Source organism: Aquarana catesbeiana, linkage group LG01 (genome assembly GCF_042186555.1).
Source record: "Aquarana catesbeiana isolate 2022-GZ linkage group LG01, ASM4218655v1, whole genome shotgun sequence".
NCBI lineage: Eukaryota > Metazoa > Chordata > Amphibia > Anura > Ranidae > Aquarana > Aquarana catesbeiana.
Window position 1 is genome coordinate 139,379,519 of NC_133324.1, and position 21,776 is coordinate 139,401,294.

At 42.9% G+C, this 21,776-nt stretch overlaps 1 protein-coding gene across 2 annotated transcripts in view; it reads right to left on the reverse strand.

Annotated features, from left to right (window-relative positions):
* Positions 1–21,776, reverse strand: part of ARHGEF28 (Rho guanine nucleotide exchange factor 28) — a 364,027-nt gene that overhangs the window by 179,067 nt on the left and 163,184 nt on the right. For both annotated transcript variants that reach the window (XM_073624213.1, XM_073624220.1), the window contains one exon: positions 20,265–20,334. In XM_073624213.1, coding sequence (XP_073480314.1) covers positions 20,265–20,334 — 70 coding nt within the window. The remainder of the gene's footprint in view (positions 1–20,264; positions 20,335–21,776) is intronic.

Sequence of the window (21,776 nt, forward strand, 5' to 3'; positions counted from 1 at the left end):
AGAAGGCAGGCTCTTAATTGCATAAAGAAATTCTATTGGGTTGCTTTACTAAAACTAGAAAGTGCAAAATCTGGTGCAGCTCTGCAAAGAAACCAATCAGCTTCCAGTTATTTGTCAAAGTTTAATTGAACAAGCTGAAGTTATAAGCTAATTGGCTACTATGCACAGCTGCACCAGATTTTGCACTCTCCAGTTTTAGTAAATCAATCCCACTGTCTCCTCTGCTGCAATAAAATAAACGTATCTGTACGTTCACAGTCTTCTATGGAATGTACACGGTCACACAACTGGGTTGGCTTGGAGGTAAGTATTGTGGACTTTAGCTCTGCTTTAAAAGTGGATGTAGGGAGTACCAGATGATGGGAGAGGCTCAGGAGAAAGTCCTGTTGGCAGAGCTAGAGAACAGGAGCTGAAAATTAGTGTTATAATAAACCTGCCACAAACCTGGGAGGTTTAAAATGACATGTTAACCAAAGGCACACTCAGAGGTGATCTTCAGTGAAACTGATCAATCACTCCTGGATCCTCCTCAAACCATTACTAGCACCCTCATTACTGGACTTTGCATCTACATCTAATCTATTTATATTACATCAACATTTCTACGCTCTATTCTTTTAATTTTTTTATTTTCTTTGATTTTATACATTTGTCTTCTGAGTATTGAAAACCTAAGTATTTCTCTAGTGGTTTGTGATAGCGCCTTAGTGCTGTGTTTTTACAGCTTTAGAAACACGCAAAACTGTCAGAATGAACAGTTAAATGGAGAAAGAGAAATTTTAACCTTTTATACACAGGACCCTTCGAAGCAATAAGGAAAAAAAATTAAAATGGGCTTGTCTGGTATTTTTGAGTCATTGTCTTGGTGCCAAGCGGGGATTGTGACTACTTTAACAAGCCTGGCACCTTTAAAGTAGCAAAGTAACCTTGCAGCAAGGCATAAAGGAGTCAGTGAGTGATTTATAACAAGCACACCATTCTTACACCGTCTCCCAGAACAACTCTCGGCACACAAGTGTTCTGTGAGGATCTCTTCCCTGCACCACCAACTGATTCATAGCGGACAAAGTCTCCCATCTCTTCAAGAGATCCGTACAGTGCAGCTACAAGAAAGATTCTGTTTAATTTGGGCTCCTGCGGGGCAATGTTCGCTTTAATTTTTTGTTTAACAAACCAAAGAAAAGACGTCTGATTGTGGCTCAGTTTAAATGTCAAATTTGGGAGACTATGATATTTGAGCCTGTTAACATTCCTTTCTTCACTTCAATTATTGTTCAAATTAGAGAGGCCTACAGTAGCACTTCTGTGCTCCGTCTGATATGAATTCCCTGGCTGCGTTTGTCCCCCAGTAAATGCACGCTAACAGCACATTTTGTAACGCTGCCACAGGGGAATAAAAAAAAGCGAAGAAAGCCTATAGATTTGGAAGCATGGCAACAATCTGTTTACAGTTGACGTCATTCTGTATCTTGGAGTAATTATTGTGCGGGGATTTCAAGACTGTAAAGGCATTTCACAAAAATGAGCAGAGCACAGAAACACGCCTGAAAGCTGTCCTGGAGTCTTGTACGGTCAAAGCTTTAGGGAATTAAACTGCAGTGGGCTATGCTTAAATCTCAACAACAGTCTTACACCTTTTTAGCTCTTTAAAAACCAGTAGTCCCACATTTTCTCCTAAGATTGATTAATGCTTGGAAATTCCATTTACTTCCTAGTGAAAATGATGTTTCCAGTCCTTACACTGCAGTGTTCTATAGTTGCAGAGCTGAGTACCAGCCACACCCCTCAGCATATACTTTCTCAAACAGAAGCGGAAGGAGGTGTCTAACCAGAGCTAGAACGCTTAAAGCGGTTGTAAACTGCAAATGTTCCATAAAAAAAAAGAAAAAAAAAAAAAAAAAGAAACCTGCAAGCAATGGCATAATGTGCTAGTATGCTTCGCCTTGAAACAAAGCCCTCCAGCGCTGTAATTTCACAGCTGAAAGGGCTGACATGTTCCCCTAGTCTTTCTTCCTGGTTCACACACTCCAACTGTGATTGTGATTGGGCAGAGCCATGGTACGGGAGTTCCGGCACAAAGCTCTGAAGTTCCAGCAAGGTATGCCAGACCTTAAGACCGCATGCACCATTGATGTCACTGCCTGCATGCAGGGTGAATTTCTTATTCATTTTACCTACAGGTAAGCCTTATTATAGGCTTACCTGTAGGTAAAAAGGACCAAGCAGTGTTTACAACCGCTTTAAGCAGGTAATAGATCATGCAATGTTCTTTCCATCCACCATGGGTTGAAGGATAGAATATCACTCGATTTCTCCATCAACACAATTAGTGTTGATGGGAGAATCCCTCTCATTGCTATTGTGTTCTGCCCACGGGGAGCTTTTTTTGCTGGGAGAACGCAATGGTCACTGCTGGCTGCTATAGGCACTGGCAGTGATCGCATGAAAAAAATCCAATCAGCCTGCCAATAGATGGTTTGAATTTCGGCCGGTCCCTGCTGAACCGGCTGAGATTTGATCCATCTATGGCCGGCTTTAATTTACACTTGAAGTTCATAAGTGGTGGTGGGAGGGTTGCGGTAAAAATACGTAGTTTAGCTGCATTCTTTCTGCCCCCGTAAGCTGCAAAGACAGCTGTAGAGGGTTATACACATTGCAGTCACAATGCTTTGCTTCATGCCATACAGTCATATTTAGACATCCAGCATAAATGCTGTAATAGGAAAGTGGAGATAATTCTATTTACAGGAAGTCCCCGAGTTAAGAACACAATAGGGACTGTAGGTTTGTTCGTAAGTCGAAGTTGTTCATAAGTCGCAACGCTGCATTTGTAAGTGTTAATTCCAGTCGGAACACTGCATTCGTAAGTGTAACTGCCGCCTGTGCATGGATGTGGGATGTTCCGGGCACTTGTTATGTTATCTGGGGTGTAGTACGGCAGTGTGGGATGTGTCCGGAGGTGCTCGAAAGGTATCCAGGACCCGCGTGGAACACAAGTGGCTGGCATTTGAGGCTGTTCGTAACTATGAGTTGTTCGTAACTCGGGTGTTCGTAACTCGGGGACTGCCTGTAAATGGAGGTTATTAGCACAATGTCTAAACTGAAAAAAACTCTACCGAACACCCTTTTTGCTCACCTAAACCCATGACCACGTGACTTTCCAGTCCTAAGTCTTCTATCTTCTTCTGTATACATAAGGTGGGGCTCTTCTTTGTATTAAGTGGACACTTCCTATTGGCTGTTGGACAGCAGGGTTCTTTCAGGATCCAGAAGAGAATGACATCACCAAAAGTGGACCACTGGGGACTGGCAGACATAGGCACAACTGCTTTGCTAAGTAACTGATCCCCTGAACTCTGAAACTGCCCTTATGAGGCACCTAGACAGCAGACTAGGTGATTGTATCTTTATTGCACAAAAAAATAGCCAGAATGAGTAAGAGGGGGTAGGAGGGTAGATTTATATTTTCCCCGGAGATGGGTTATAAGAAAGTCCTAAATGTGCCTTTGGGTGATGCAGTTCTCACTTGTACTTCACATCCACTGGACTAGGCATAACTAAAAAGCTCCCCACAGTCAGTGATATAAGGTGCTGGCTTATCTTTGCACAATCTGCAAACAACAATGGGGTATCGTGAGAAGATCTCTGAGAAGAATCTGTTTTGCAATCAGCACAGAAACCTTGTTCAACTACGCCAGACAGTTTTATTTTCAAGACATAGCAGGGAAGACTTACAAAATCTGACAAGAAGTTTTGCATTTCCCAACTCTGGGGGAAAAAAAATATATTATTTTTGGGCCTCTGTCAAAGCCATAATTTTTGATGGGCAATAAATTACACGATGACATCTGTAAAGTGTATCTAGTCCTAAGAACAAAATTGTAATATATTGCAGCTTACCGATTGTGGAGGCTGCATTCGTTTTCTTGTTCGGGATTGTGTCAGGACTACAGAACCCCCTCTCCTTGACTCCATTACATGGAGGGGGGGGGGGGATATGTAGTTTGTAGAAGGAACAGATAGCATTGCTAACTAATAGGAATGCAGACAAAGCAGAGTGTACTATTGGAGATGAAATCTCTTTACCTCTAGACATAAAGAGTGCCCCCATGTCCTCTGGGTTGACCGTAAACAGAATAACTCAACACCAAGTTCACTATATGGACCCCTTATGTATTTGAACATGTTTACCTTCTCTTTTTCTCTTCCAGCTTTTGCTGGCATCGCTCTCTATCTCCAGTCTGCTAGGAAGGTCCCAGGAGAAGTGCACTTGATATCCGCCTGGGACAGGAGTCGACGCTACAGAAGAAGCATCAGCTTATGAGGCTCCTGCTGCTCTCTCCGCAGTCACCTGCTGCCGGTGCTGCCGGCTCGATGCACTCTGATGCTCTGGGATGGTGGGTCGGCAAGCCCAGATCGTGATTGACAGGTTGCCAACCCCAGGCATGAGCTTCCTTGGTTTTAGGTCGGGGGCCACATCAGAGGGCTCTGAGGGCCACAGGATGAGCACCCCTGGCCTAAAGAAACCATCCCAGTAAGATTAAAGTGCTGTGCCTGTCAAGATCAGACTGTACCTAATATTACATCACTAGTTCAGTAAACTGAAGAATTAACTTATTTTGCTATATTGTTCTCCAAATATTTTTAGAATGATCTCAGAATTAAGTATATTTGGCTGCACTCTCATAAAGAGTATATGAGTAACTTATTTAAGGAATGTCCCTCCAGAGCAAAACAGGTAAATCTATAACTCCTGTTTAATCAATAATGAAGGCAGGATAACAAGTAGGAACAGCATGAACATGTGTGAATTTTTCTTTGTTTTTGCTGAGTTATAGAGTGGCATACCAATGTTACAAGAGAACATGACCAAAATTAGAACATTCCTTGTCTACACGGACTTTCCGACATTTCTTATGACTTGACACATTTTCTGAAATCCTTCATTATTATATTGTAATCCGATACATCCAAGATGCTGGATTTTTCCATAAAAGTAGAATTACTAAATTCATGACAACAAGTTAAATGCAGGCACGTATTCCTAAAAATCAACAAGTGGCTTGACTGCTTAATATAAAAGCACTGGAGGTGAAAGGGGTAGGCCAGGCACAACACTCATTGTTAAAGGGACGCGGTTATGAGAAAATTATGGAGCCTGTTACTGATGAACTCTAATTTGGATATGATGGTTCAGCCACATTAATATGTGAACCTCAGAATCACTAAACTTGCATCCCAGGACTCTAGATCTAACACAAGCAACCCTTTTTGCCAAGGTTTAAAGAAACCACCATTATATATGAACTACTGGGACTATTACCAAATAATTGGCTAATGATTGGTGAACAGAAACTTTACTCCAGATACCAAGTTATTCCTCAGGTGGGAATCACGATGTTGCCCCTTGTACAGCATATTTTTGCGGGTGAAGTTAGCCTGCCTGCCACTAGATAGCTCTGTTGCTTGTGGCATTTGTAAATTGTAAGCAGGTGTTCGCTCTCCTTTTGGAGAAATTGCTCCTTTTATGATGTAATGTAATAGGTGGAGTTGGTGCCCATATAAATGCCAGCTGTGGTTGCAGCCCAGGGTTGGCGGGGTTTAAGAACAGGACACCCCAGAGCTGCTAAACTGTATTTCTACACAGAGTTAATCCAAAGAGCCCTTGCAGTGTTGAATTCCCAGATGAAGTGGTACAAAGCATGTGAGAAAAAGCTGTAGTTTCTCTTTCTCTCCTGACCTTCTTCTGCAGGACCTGTAGCAGGGTGTGTAAGGCCTTGGGGACCTGGACAGAGTCCTTATATGTGAGAATTGGTGGGTGCCTGGAGATGAGATTGCCATCTGAGAGTGTGTCTGGCTGGGCAAATCTACAGAAGGAAAACTGTGAAGAAACTGGTATACTAATGAATGCATGTATGAAAGCACCTTGTCCCTCTGACCCCCAGCTACAGGTTCTGTGACTCGGTGATGGACGCCTAGGGCTGTAGACCTAGTATACATGGGGAAGTGGTCCCAGCTCTGTGGTGCTCCCAAGGAAAAGAATGAAGGAGAGGGAAGATGGCTTAGCTAAAAGACATGTATTTGTGCTCTGCACGGAAATTACTGCTTCAGAGTGTTTAACCTTGTACGTGGAATTCCACGCAGAAGAATCTGATAGTATGTCAAATGTGAAATGTCACAGGAAGCATTGTAAAGATGTGAAGTTGCAATAAAGGGCTGAAAATGTATTCATGTGTGGACATTCCTTTATTCTGAATATTAAGGATTTAGACCGAAAATGTGTGTGCGGGCTTCTAACCATGAGATATGTGGCCAATATGGTGGCTACAAAAGGCAAGGGCATGGATGTTAAATCCATAAAGAAGCGGGTCAGGACTGGTACAATTGCCCAATCACAAACCCCCCTTACACATAGAGGTGAGATCAAACTGTCAATCACAATCTGCCTACCGGATACGCCTCTGCCCTTCCCATGACAGTCATGTGCCACGGCCAGAAAAAAAAAAACTTAGCTATAGACTTTTTACAAAAAAATAAGATCTGAAAATCAATAGCAACACTGTTTAGTCCACTTCATCTTCACATTTTAGAGAAAGCAATTTGAAGCAACTTATTACAAAAGGTGCTACTATGTTTACAAGCTGGGCACTAAAACGGTTCACTTTTAAAGGCCTATATCCAGCAAAGAGTTTTGGATACAGTGCGGAGAATTAGAACCCCTTATGGGTTTCACTGCTATCTGCAGCTCCACTAGAGACATTTTCCCTTACTTACTGTTCCAGTGACAACTTTCACCAGACAGAAAGTAAAAGAAAAAAAATTCAACAAGGACACGGGCAAAAATAAAAAGCTAAATGGGGTTCTAGCTTTACCATAATGTAATTATGCTTTTCAATAGTCCTGGGTTTAACAGAAAGTCACCTTCCTGTTGCAAAGCACCAAATTTGCCATTATTAATGATGAGTCGAAGAAAATGTACTTGTTCAACCAGAACACAAACATGATTCTGTTTCCTTAATGTCAAAATATAACAATTGCTTTTCATCTATGATAAGACATAGTCTCTGAATTTATTATCTAGAGGTCATATTAACATTTATATTGATCAGTCTAACCAGGGTAATCAAGTCTAGCCAGGAAATGTTCTGAGCACAGCTTGTACTGCATGCGTATTTACTATGTGATAAATATTTCAGAAGAAGCATTTTTTGTGCCCTGAACACTACATCTACAGAGATCCGATGACCCCCACCTTTCCTGTAGCATGCTTCTCTCCGCAGCACCAGACTAAAAGCTTGCAGCCTTGAATATGGCTCACACTTCGAAAAACTCAGTCTAGCTTACCACCGCGCCTGTCAAAAATGTTCACACTCAACTGATCTAATTTTACCCCCTGCAGTGCCCCTTCCAGGGAGAGGAGAGAATAGAGCGTGCAATACGTTACAATCACAGCCTCAGAGCTGTAGCAGTCTCTCTCCTATGAGCTGCCAGTACTTGAAAGAATGTATACCAAGCAATATGAAGTTCTCATTCAGTGAAGGCCTACCACAGCAATGGTTTCTTCTTCCTAACTGATCACAGGCAGGATAGGCTTTAGGGAAGGATATACTGCCCCATCCTAAAAACTGAACTTTTACTTGCTCTATCAACTCATTCCAAACAATTATTACTTTTTCTAATACTTGCCCCCCACAGTTGCTGGCTGTCAGAATACAAATGTCAGCAGCAAGAGATTTGTCCATCCACACCATTTAACGTGATTGAGAAAATCCATGATTCTGTACGAGAGGAATTCATACTTGTACGGACAGCTTTAGAAAGTACTTAAAGTACATGTAAACCCAAATCACTAAAATGTCATGTCAATTTTACGAGCATATATGATTTAAAAAATACGTTTCAATATTTTCTGCAGTTTTCATTAAAATAATACTGTACCTGGTGTTCCTACCCTGAAGGTCTTTGTTCATTCATCTCTTGCTGGGTCACAATCCCCATCTCCCAACTGCATTCCTGCCTAATCTTTTTGTTACATGACCTTCTGACAGAGACTATAAGTGGCCACTTCAAACCATTGGGGTGGATTTACTAAAACTGGAGATTGCAAACTATAGAGCAGCTTCTAACTTCACCTTGTGAACCCAAAACAACCCATGTGTGAGCCACTCAGGCTATCAAAGGGGCATGAGTCCTTGACATCCATTGCCAAGAGTGCCGGTCTGGGAAGGAGCTCATCCTGGCTGAATATATAAGAAGGTCTCCCTTTAGCCACACATCTATACAATCTCACAGATGGATGGTTAGTGACAACCTCAGCCTGAACTCCCACCAGGCCATGCCCCCAAGCTCAGAGGGGCGAATCGGAATGCGTTGGGGGCATGGCCTGGTAGGAGTCCAGGCTGAGGTTGCCACTAACCATCGATCTGTGAGATTGCATAGATGTGTGACTAAAGGGAGACCTTCTTATACATTCTAACTACAGCTTGTTCAATTACCACTTGACATCCGGAAGGTTTTACCCTCTTCATGACCAGGGCATTTTTTGCTATTTAGCACTGCACTACTTTAACTGCCAATTGCACTGTCATGCAACACTGTACCCATAGGAAATTGATATCATTTTTTTCACACAAATAGAGTTTTCTTTTGGAGGTTTTTGATCACCACTCGATTTTCTATTCTTTATTATACAAACTGAAAAAGACAGAAAATTGGAGGAAAAACATATTTTCTTCTTTCTGTTATAAAACATATCCAAAAAAAAAATTACATTTCTTCATAAATGTAGGCCAAAATGTATTCTGTCAAATGTCTTAAAAAAAACAAAAAAAAAACACAATAAGTGTATGTTAATTAGTTTGTGTGAAAGTTATAGCATATACAAATGATCGTATATATACACTGGAATTTATGCACCTATGAATTATACTGGTAATGGCGGTGATCAGTGACTTACAGTGGACTGTGTTAGTGTGGTGGACAATCTGGCACTAACAGACCCTCGCTGGGAGGTACGCTAACTGACACTGGGACATCAATAGTGACACTAATACAGTGATCAGATATAATACCGTAGACTGTATTAATGACACTAGTGGGGAAGGTTAACATCAAGGGGCAATCAAGGAGTTACCTGTGTGCCTAACAATGTGTGCTACTTTTACTAACAGATCTGGCTGCTTTCCTGCTTTTCAGCAAGAAACAGCCAGATTGCTGATCTATGTACTGAGCCCTGTGTGTTGGTAAACATAGGACTCCAAGCTGTGATTGGCTACAGCCGATCAGCAGGTCTCAGCCATAAATAATTGGCCAGGGCCCATCGACAAAATCCCACTGTAGCCAATAACAGCACGGGTTAACAGGTGGAGCGCACATGCGTGCCCCTAAGCTGGAAAAGGCTGGATGACATATGTGTATGTCATCCAACCTGCCTGACCAGCCTACCCACAGTAAATGTAATGTGGGCGGGCAGGAACTGGTTAAGCTTTGACAAAAAACCTAGAAGCTGGTTTATATGCAGAGCTGCACCAGATTTTGTACTTTCCCAATTTTAGTAAATCAACCCCATTGTGTAGGCATGGTTCTCTCTTACTTTTTGGAAACCCGCCCTGACCAATGTCATGCAGCCATCACTGGAGTTCTTGCAAACAGCGAATGGCTGCAAAAGAGGCTGCAGGAGCTTGGCAGACCTGAGATACATCAAACGATGAAAAATTTTTTTTTTTCATCATACTTACCTCCAGGTGAATGGACACTGGTAGACCAAAGGTCTTCAGACAGGAAGTGATCCCCTATATAACCCCTCCCAAACAGGAAGCACTTCAGTTTTGTAGCAAGCACTGAATCCTCAAAAAAAAGTACTCAAAGAAAAAAGATTTTACAGGTATGACGAAAAAATCCTATTTTCTTTTTCATGCATCATGGGACACAGAGTCAGGCTAATATTCATTACCTACTGGGATGTCCCAGAGCAATAGCCTTGAGAGGAGGGAGACACCCTGCCAAACAATAGCCATCAGAACTTATACGGCAGCCCGCAGTACACTGGGGCCGAAAGGCAAACTGTCGGCTGCTCGAACATCTACTTGATGAAATTTTGTGAACATATGCACTGAAGACCAGGTAGCAGCCTTACAAATCTGAGCCACAGATACCTGAAGGCAAAAAGCCCAGGAGGTTCCTACACCCCTGGTAGAATGAGCTCTCACCCTAAAGGGAGGAGCTTTATGTTTCAGAACGTAGGCCATAATGACCAATTGACGGACCCAATTGGCAATGGAAGCTTTGGAAGCTGCCTGCCCTTTCTTAGGTCCTTTTGGTAAAACAAAAAAAGTCTGATCCTCGGATCTCCGCAGATCTAGACAAATAAACCTTGACTGCCCAGACAACGTCCAAAGAATGCAGTCGTCTCTCTTCTGCTGAATGAGGCGGAGAGAAAAAAGAAGGCAAAATAATGTCCTGATTTAAATGAAAGGCCGACACCACTTTTGGCAAAAGGGATCGAACAGGTCGTAACACGACCCTGTCGAGGTGAAGGATCAAGTACGGTTCCCTGCAAGAAAGGGCCGCCAACCCCGACACTCTTCTAGCCGAGGTGTAGCCACCAGGAAGGCTAGCTTGCGTGACAACAAGTCTAATGGAATTTCTTTGATAGTTTCAAATGGTTGTTTCTATAACACAGACAGCACCAAGCTCAAGTCCCAAGGACACATATGTGACCTCATGGGGGGAAGCAAACGAACTGCCCCCTGCATAAAGGTTTGGATCAGTGAATGGGAGGCTAAAGGCCTTTGAAAGAATACTGATAGGGCCGAAACTTGACTCCGAGTGTACTCAAAGCCAATTTGATTTCCGCAGCTGACTCTAGAAAAGGTCTTCCAGACCTTATGATAAATTTTCCTAGTGACAGCTTTTCTAGCATTCACTAGGGTAGACACTGCTGATCCCGAGATGCCATGGTTCCTTAACACCCTGGCTTCAATTGCCATGCCATCAAATTTAGAGACTGTAAATTGGGGTGGAATATAGGACCTTGAGACAGTAGATCGGGGCGACGTAGAAGCGTCCATGCCCTGTCGATTGTCAGTCTCACAATCTCTGGGAACCAGGGCCTTCTGGGCCAGGCTGGTGCCACCACAGTGACTGGAACCTCCTCTTTCTGAATCCTGCGCAACAAATGTGGGAGAGGGATCAGAGGGAAAGCATAAACCAGGGAGTACTGTCTCCTTGGAACTATCAGAGCATCTGCTCTGATTGCCAGAGAATCACTTGTTCAGGACACGAATTGCTGTAGCTTGTTGTTGAATCTGGATGCCAATAGGTCGACCTCTGGCCATCCCCAACCTACCAAATTTCCTGGAACATCCCTGGGTGTAGGGGCCATTCCCCCAGGCAGATCTGCTGGCGGCTGAGATAATCTGCCTTCCAGTTCTCTATTTCGGGATATGGACTGCCGATATAATCGGCACATGTCCCTCTGCCCAGGCTAGTATGTGGTTCACCTCCTTCAGAGCTAAACGACTCCTGGTACCGAACTGGTAGTTTATATAGGCCACTGCAGTGGCATTGTCAGACTGAACCCTGATAGGGCAGTCCTGAAGCTCTACCGTCCAGGAACGTAGGGCCAGACGTACTGTCTGTAATTCCAGGACATTGATAGGCAGGATCTATTCTGTCCCTGACCATTTCCCCTGAGCTGTGAGCCCTTATAGGGTCACTCCCCAGCCTGAGAGACTGGCATCTGTAGTCAGTACTCTCCAAGTTACCAGGAGAAAGGATTTTCCCTTTCGCTGATCCTACAACCACCAGTTTAGGCTTAAGAGTGCCCGAGGAGATAAGAACATTGGATAATCCAGGGCTTTTCCTCTTCTGGTCCAGGCCAACAAGATGTCTTGTTGTAAAGGCCTGGAATGGAACCTGGCATAGGGCACTGCCTCGAAGGAGGATACCATCCTCCCTAGAAGACTCATACAGAACCAATTGGAGGGTTGTCTGGTGCCCCTTATCTGACGCACCTGAACCTTCAGGGCACAGATCCTTACAGGTGGCAAGAATATTCTTGCTTGAACCGTATCTAGGATCAGACCTAAATACTTTAGACTTTGAGCTGGTTTCAAGGCTGACTTTTCAGTATTTATGATCCAGCCTAAGCTTTTCAAATACCGCACTGTGCATATTATGCTCTGTTCTAGAGCCTGTAACGAGTGATCTCTGAGTAGGAGGTCGTCCAGATACCCGAGCACCAGGATCCCTTGGGCCCTTAAAAGACCCAGTACTGGTGCTAGGACCTTTGTGAACAGCCGGGGAGCTGTAGCCAGCCCGAAGGGTAGAGCCACAAACGGAAAATGACATTCCTCTATTGCAAAACGCAGGAAACTCTGATGAGGCTGAAAGAAAGGTATGTGTAAATACGCGTCTTTTATATCGATGGAGGCTAGAAAGTTTCCCCTCTGGAGTGAGGCTACTACTGAGCGGCCAGACTCCATCCGAAAGGCCTGTATCAGTAGATACTTGTTCAGGGATCTTAGGTCCAAAATGGGCCTTGTGTCCCCGTTTGGTTTCTGAACCGTAAACAGATTTGAGTAAAACCCTGTGCCCCTTTCGGATACTGGAACCTCTACAATCACTCCTTGATGTACTAGATGATATAGTGCCTGGTGACATCTGGTGCTTCTCTTCACAGGAAGTGGAGAACTCTTCCCTCCGGAGATCTTTTGGATATATTTGTCCAAATGATCACCAAATAAACGTTCCCCATGAAAATTGAAATCTGCCAATAACTTTTTACAAGGAAGCTCGGCTGACCAGTTAAGCCATAAGAGTCTGCGCATATGTACAGATGAGAGAGCCAAACGAGAAACCTGCTGCATTGAATCCTTTATGGCGTTAACAGCAAAACACATCACTCGAGAAATATCAGTCTTACTTTCAGGCAGATCATCCGCGTGGTTAGGCCTATCAGGCCGTTTGACCTGATCCTTTACGGACTGGCAGATACCAACTACTGAAACAGCTGGCTGAATAGCTGAACTGGCCAAAGAAAAGGAAGCCTTTAATAATGACTCCAATTTTTTGTCAACAGGGTCTTTCAAACCCTGTGCGTTATCTACCGGACAAGGTAAGTTCTTGTTTAAGGAAGAGACTGCTGCATCTATTGCTGGCATGCTCCATTTTTAATGAACTTTTCATCCATGGGATATAAAAGGAAAAACCTCTTAGGAGGAACAAAAATCCTGTCAGGATGTTCCCAATCAGCATACACCACCCCTGTTTCAACAGGGGGTTTAGAGGGAAAGCCTGTGCAGCCTGAAGAGGCCTCAGGGATCCCAATGAGGACCAGGGGGGGCTCAGTCACCTCTGCAAGAGGCAACTTAAAGGTAGAACGAACCATTTCGGTCAGTCAGGATCAAAAGCTTCTGCGACTAAGATGTAGGCATCAACTGGATATCTACTTGTCCAGATTGCTCGGAAGCAGACTCATCTGCTGGGCCCTCCACAGAGTCCTGAGCTTTAAGCTCTTCCCCATCCTCAACCCATTCCTGCTCCAGATTAGGAGGCTCCGGGGAGGGGGATCTGTCACGCTTTCTGCTACCTTGCGGGATGGAGGCAATCATGCCAGCAATCCTGTGCTCTAACCCGACTAGGGCTGAGGACAGTTCTTTCTTAATGATAAAGGGTGAAGCAGCAGCGTTGACTGTTGGCACAATACCAGATAGGTGCAGTGGCTCAGATTGCCTGGAAGCCTCTGGTCTTTCAGGGGATACAACACTAGGGATACGACTAGGTTCATCAGGAATCACTGACGACATCAGTGTGCCCGTCCCTATAGTGTTAGTCCTCCTCCTCTTTTTTGAAGATATTTACCCGCCACAAAAAGAGAGTACTTGGGTGAAGTATTAAAACACCTCAGAAGGGAGACTCTTTAAAAGGGCTCCCAAGCCCCTATGTAACAATCCTGCTAAGCACCTTTAGCCTGCCAAGCAACACTTAGTGACTCACGCGACCCGGTAAGGAAAGAATGAACCGCTGCAAGTGTCTGTTCAGAGCCTGCTCTGTGTCCCACAGCTGCCTTCTGGAAACACTACATGCTCCTACAGCTTAAATAAGCTGGGTGTGCACTGGAACTTTTTGTACGTGCTTGGTCCCGGTGAACGGGTGTGGTTGTATTCGCAAATGAGGCTAATCCTCGTGTGCCCAGATAAAGGCTACTGTGCACTGCTAAATCCAGCTGCACTTTAGCAAATGCACGTGCCATGGCCGCCAAACAATAACTGCTGAACACAACAGCAATCTTGGGAACGCACGTGCCCCATTGTGAACCAAGCCGAAATAGCGCACCGTTGTGCACCATCATACAGGTAAGAAACAGCCAGACACAAGCAAAAAAAAAGGTACACTTTGCAAACACCCACAGCTAACTCAAAACTCCCTCGTATGGTCACCGCACATAGGTGTCCAGCCTCTAGCTAGCTTGACTGATTGTTACAATCACTGGGACACCCCACAATAATAGTAAAGGTGTTTAACTTACCCGGCTAGGAGCAGGGCAGCTTAGAAACTAAGAGCCCAAACTTCACCCATCACGGTAGGTTCCTCTCACTTGAGAACCTTCAAGGACTGGGTACCCTTTTCATATTTAGGGTCCACTCCCTTCGACCTGTACAGCACCCTCCAGGAATGCCTTAGTGCTGTGGTGTCCAGGATTCCACTTTGCAGGGTCCAGCGCCCAGAGGCCGCATTACTGGCAAAACCTTGCAGGATCCTTCCGTCTTCTTTGCAAGGCTCGGGTACCATTTATCTAAGCATATAAAGCCTGTGTCAAATGGATCCGATCGGTCCACCCCTTGATTCATTTAAGAACCGTTTGTGAGACTAGAGACCTGGAGCTCGGAGAGCTCAAACAAATCATGCCATCCATGCCAGCCATTGGTCCACCAGTGTCTATTCACCTGGAGATAGAGTATAACCCAGTAGGTAATGAATATTAGCCTGACTTTGTGTCCCAGAAAAATAAAAAAAATAAAAATAAGATGATGTTGATAAAAATGGCAATTGGTTATGATAAATAGTGCTTTAGCAAGCCAAATATCATTCAGTTAGAATTTACATCTGCACAGCCAGGGAACTAGCATTTCCAGAAGGTGTTGTCACCAACGACAGCCCTATTTCACTTTTGATAGATTTCCTTTAAAAACACTTGTTCAACCACAAAGTGTACCTGAAATGATTTTGCAATCTCTGCCCATGTGTGTGCAATACATAAAGTATCATAAGGAAAACAAGAAGATACTATTGGAGCAAACATGCCGGTCATTTATGCTCAGGAGAACTTTTGGATTATCCTTCAAAATTACAGTCCTGATGGACTATACAAGCAGACCAGACTGGGTATCAGATAAACAAAAATAGTTTGATGCCATAAGCTTTTTGTCCTGATCATGCTGGGGGTGTGGGACAGACACTGACACCTAAACGCATTTAGCAATACAAATAATGATTCTAAAAATCTGATAGCAGACAAATCTAAGAGATGAATCACCATACACACATATGATGTTCCAGTATTTGCATTTCCTAAGGCTCAGAGATTGCAAGAAGACATGGAATTTATGCTGACCTCATAAATATGTATGCTTGTATTTCACTTCTAGGCATTATTCGTTACACTTCCCACATTATATAGTAGAGAGCAGACTGGAACAGAAACTCCATACAGCCTGCATCCTCTGAAAGTCACAAAACATTTTTGGTTTGTAAAGCAAATATGATGACCACATAAAGGACCTCTTTCTGTGGACCAACCCCAATCCACTTGAAGGTTGTAACAGAATTTAATTAGAGTTCTAAATGATTCAAATATCGCATTGAGAACAAGATAAATGGCAGCACTGGGGATAACGCTGCCATTGTGGCCGGGAATACAGCCGACGACAACAAACAATGGTTTAGCACAGGGAAATGGCCAACAGAACACATTCTCATGACATTTCTTATTAAATTATACAAGAATTTCCACACACATGGGCTTAAACCATAAAAACAAAGAAATATGGAGGTTTACCACATAGCATCCAATCAACTTTCACGTCAGATAATATAAGGAGACCAACTGCGCTTTTTTCTTAGCTTAGCTTACATTATCATAAGTCAGCCCAACACTATTACCCACATATAGTTTTTTGACCTGGCCCATACATGACATTGAGTCAATTCAATAGTTACACTGATTATGGTTACATTTGTATTGCCTGAAATGAATATACTGCACCTAGGAGGTACAAATTTCTTACACAACCCTAAACAAAAATGTGCTGGTTAAGGACCTAATGCACAATTGGCGTTTGGCCTTGGTGCATGGGGCTCCAGTGTGCAGCCAGGGGCAGAGAGCAAACTCTATGAGTGTCTGACAGCTGCTGCAGCTGCATTGTACAGGGCCTTGCACTCAGTGCTACTTACATTAAGGGAAGTATGCTCACAGGTTCCTGGCATTCGTTCCTGGCATTCTCCCCTAGGCCCATACTGTCCGGACTGTTTGAAGTGTCCTGTCCAGCCTTAGCAGCTACCAGACTCTCACAGACTTTGACTGGCCACTGGCAGCGGGGCTGGAAGACGCACCTTTGCCATCTGCCTGTAGCTAAACACTTGAGCCTCATGCACCAGGGCTAAATGTCCAGTGTGCATCTGATCTTAGAAGAATAAAATAAATTAAGTGCCTGTGTTATCCACACCATTCAGTAATGTGATTAGACATTCATTTACCCTCTCCATATTTTACAAAGAAGGTCTACCATACAGAAAGTAGCAGATTTGTTTATTTAGACCAGGCGTTCCTAACCAGGTTACTCTCAGAGGTTACTAGGGGTTCCTTAACCAGTGGGCAATGACAGATTAAACTACTGTCTACAATGACTATCAATGTAAGGCAGCAACTTCCCAGTGACAAGCCTTGTAAGGGGTCACCACTTCTCTGACCACCAGCGCAAGGGGGCTTTTTGCCACTGACCACCAATGTACAGGGCCATTTCTTCACTGATCATTAATGTAAGGGGGCACTACACTTTTCACAGTCTGTGTTACTTTTTTGTACACAGTATTGTGTTCATTTTCATGATTATTACTGATGTACAAAGCAAGGGAGTGTTGTAAAATAATCGGCTTTGGGTGTCAAATATTCTGATATGTAAAATTCCTTATTTTTGTATTTAAAACATACTGATCATGCTATTTTACCATAAAATTTTGATATAATGATTTGTAGTATGGATTCTCTAAGATATGAACCTTATTTTCACAGTTCTTCCATGGTAAATAGGTTGAAAAAGGCTGTGTCAGGGACTGCATCCCAGAACCTCTGCTGTGTCTGTCGATGTCTCTCCTCGCTGAGCTACCTGGGATGCTGGACAGCACCCTGTTTGATCTTTTTGACAATCCTGCCTTGTGGCTTGCTTCTGCTGAACTTTGAACTCCTTGATCCCCCAATGAACTTCCTACAGAATTATTATGTTTGCACTTCCTGTTTGCCAGATTATTGTACTCTCTCCAGCCAATATCTCACCCCTTGTCACTACAGACCTTTCCCTTGTTTACTGGCTAAGCTTCTGCTTATCCCATCCTTTTTCTGCTATTGGACCCCGGCTTGCTCACCTTCTGGTAGGGCAATCCTGAGAGGATGATGGCGGCGGGAACCCTCAGGTACAAATTGATGAGAGCGAGTGAAGGGATATATACTAAAGCTGCCTGGGTATACAAGTTTTAAATTGGTCCTGACTCCTGGCTCGCTGTTTCAATCCATCTATATAATATAGATGGATTGAAACAGCGAGCCAGGAGTCAGGACCAATTTAAAAACTTGTATAACCAGGCAGCTTTAGTAACGCAGCCACTGTGCCATCAAACGCAGCCACTGTGCCCATCAATTGCCGCCACTGTGTCACTGTGCCCATCAAACGCATCCACTGTGCCCAAACGCAGACACTGTGCCCATCAAACGCCGCCACTGTGCCCAAACGCAGCCACTGTGCCCATCAAACGCAGCCACTGTGCCCATCAAATGCAGCCATTGTGCCCATCAAATGCAGCCACTGTGCCCATAAATTGCCACCATTGTGCCATCAAACGTGGCCACTGCGCACATTGTGCCATCAAACACCGCAGCTGTGCCATTAAAAGCAGCCATTGTGCCCATCAATTGCTGCCACTGTGCCATCAAAAGCAGCCACGTGCCCATCAATTGCCACCACTGTGCCATCAAACGCAGCCACTGTGCCCATCAATTGAAAGAGGAAGGGGTGTCATTTACAGATGACAGGGCGTGTCTTAAATAGGAAGGGGTGTGGCCTTGACAGGAAGGGTGGGTCGTATTTAAATTAAGGGGTGCATGAGTTTAGTCAGGCCTAGGGCAGCACAAAACCTAAAACCTAAATACACCACTGTTTGGACCTACATCTGACTATTGACCTGCAGCCTACAATCTGCTTTTAAACCCCCTTGAACACTACCTGAAACCCACTTTTATCACTTGAGGCTTCTAATTTCATTATGACTTATTTAAAATGAACACAAGGCAAGACTTCCTGTATACACTGTTTCTGTAAGAAACCCAATCCTGAGCCAGCCAACACTGGTACCACATTGTACAATTATTATGGGTAGTTTCAAACATCTGTTCCACAATGCAAGAAACGCACAGGTACCCAAACCGCTGATTGACCATGAGGAAACAATTACACACAATATTTTGCAATAATCTATAAATGATAAACCACATCTCTAAAATACTCCAAATAGTAGCATGCATGTAACTGGGAAAAGCAAACTTCAGTCCTTAATAAACCACTGTTTGTGGAAAGTATAGCAGCGCTCATTCTTCCTTTCTGAAGCCTACAGGCAGACAGCTTTTAGGTCAGGAACTCATGAATGGTACAGCTGTGTGATAAATGCGTGACTCGGCAGCTTCTCAACCACTCACAGCATAATGGCAAACAAACAGGAGAGTACAGATGTCAGTGGTTGGGAGACAGCTTGCACTCTGTCATTGAGAAGCCTCCTCCACCTTTCAAACAACATCAGCTGCTCTACACTCTCCCATTATGACTGCTCATTATTGATCATTGGCAGTGCCAGGACATACCACATTAATATGTGATTGCTTTTAATAAAATGGTATTACGCTATGTTCCACCTTATGATTGCTTCTCTTCTATGATCTGGAGCACATGAGAGGATTCCCATGCCATCGGGTGGACATATCTATTCAAGCCTTGCTGACCCACCTTGGCATAAGCACAGGGGGTCCACACCTGCAGGTGAGTGCACACTCTGGTGGGAGTCTGCAAGTTTTGCCTTGCAGTGAAATTGCACAAGCACAGAGTACTTTCCAGTTTGATATTTGATGAACTTTAAATGCACTTATTCTGATGAACTTCTAAGCACTTTCTTCACTGGCAACATGCTTACTTTTGAATTCATGGACTGCATTTAGTTTTTTTGTTTTTTATTTTTCTTTCACATTTTTTATACTGATGAGTTTTACATATAGCATATGAATTGATGCAAGTGTTGATTTATGCAAAATTAAGTGATATGGCACATTAGCACTTTATTCCATAGAATCTATTAGGAAGTGCAGCAAAACACTAGTAAAGACTTTTTTTTAGACTGAGGTAGAGTGGTCGGATTTATATTGCTGTCTGTTCCCGTCAATTACTTGAATTGTCCTGATCTCCAATCTCACAGGAATGAAAGTGAAGGGAAACCCAAAATGTTTATTTTCTACTACCACAGGAATGGGGGGGGGGGGGATCTACCAATGCAGAAAGTTGTCCCTGTGACAAGTGTCTATAAGGGGATATCCCTCACATTGGAAATATGAGTCTATGGGACATAAAATGAAGGGAAATCTCTTCAATGAGACACAGATGGGGGAAAAAAACCTGAATGCAGTCTTAACACTCCCTTACTCCATCCAAAATGAAAAATAAAAATTTTACCTTTAGATATATATTTGCAAAGCATTACATTTATTTAAATGTAAAGTTCTAGGCTCCACCTTTAATTGGCTGAGAAAAAGCAGCTTGCCATCAGAGCCAACCATTGAATACAGGGTACTGGAACTAACGGTAAACCTCGTCCTTGTCTGTTGCTTTCATCCAATGATTTATAGAAGTTGGCACAATATTTTCACTTGTGAAATCATATCCAATGCTAACCATACAAGCTATGTCAGATCATCTTGCAGTAAATGAGAAAGTAAAAGAGCATTGTACCTCCTTCACTAATCGTTCCATCAACAGGCATTTGTTTCATGTGATTCCAACAGTACACAGAGCTTACAATCTAAAAAAAAAAAAAAAGTTATGCTTAACATTAATTTCAAATATATATATATATATATGTGCTTTAAATTCAACAAATTGCAAAAAACTTTCACATTCCTTTTCCAGTATATTTGATTTTATCACCTTCTTTTAGTAAGCACTGACTACTCTGTATTTTGCAGTGACCAATAGCACACAATCACTTGAAAGCTAAAAGTTGTAAAGATTTTTTAACATGAGTATTATATATATATATATATCTTTTTGTTTTTGTTGCACAGGTGTTCATTAATCCAATACCGTACGCTTATCTAAAATAGAATATAAAACTGTGGCACCGACTTCAAGAATTTAGACCAAATTAACACCTCATGCTTTCCAAAACGGTGCATAACACTGACAGGGTAGCTGTAGAACAATAAATATCTAATCAAAAATAAACTCATCATTCAAGCCTCATTTATGTCCCATTTCTATGTAATGTATTAAAGTGGAACTATAGCCATAACTGTTGATTTGGAATTGGGAGGGTTGGAACCTCAGTCAAGTTTCTATTGATGTCTGTAAATGTTACAGGTGGATTTTCCCTGGCTTGCTCTTGAAAAACTCATTGGGGCAGAAGTGAGGGCAAATCTCCCAAATGGGAACAAAGACATCAATAAAGCCAGAGAGAATTAACAATAAATTAAATAAACTGACAAAAGTTCTAACCGTCCCCATTCTAGCAAAAATCTAAGGCAAAAGTTTTGTCTAGGGTTCCCAAGCAACAAGCAAATGCGTAATACGCATTAGTAAATCAATGAATGCATAATTTGGGAACAACTAATCAAAGCCAGAAGTCAGCCGACACTTTGAAAGGAGATCAGTTACAAAACATAAAGTAGCCAACTGCCTCCTGAAAATGCCCATGTATTATGAATTGTGTGGTAGCAAATGTCAGAATTCCATATCTTGGTGATCATTCCAGGTTAATAACTGAAAGCATAGGCCAATGGATCAGCATGATAGCCTGGGACCAACATTCTCAATTCACGATTTTCATAGACTGAACGTTCTACTTTTGGAGTAACTTTGACAAGTGCATGCATGTAAGACTAGTTACCCTATTTCTCAGACGAAAACAAATTCAACAGTTAGAAATGTATTTGTTTCCATCAGATTCAACAAATAAGTCCACCCTTCGCAAACTCTAGTCGAAACTGATTTTCGGATCATCACCTTTAACTCTTAGATAATTGAATGACTGAAAACTACAATTACAACTACAGATTTTCTAAGAAAATTCTACAGGTGTAAGGCCAGCTTAATTCTCTCATGTAGGGTGTCATTTAATTATGTGGCGCCTGCAAGGCTAGAAGCCCATTTTGTTTCTGTCTTCTGCCACATCATACTATTCACTACATCACCTACTCCAACTGTTGACATAATTTCCCATACTTACCCATAGGCCTAGAAGAGCAT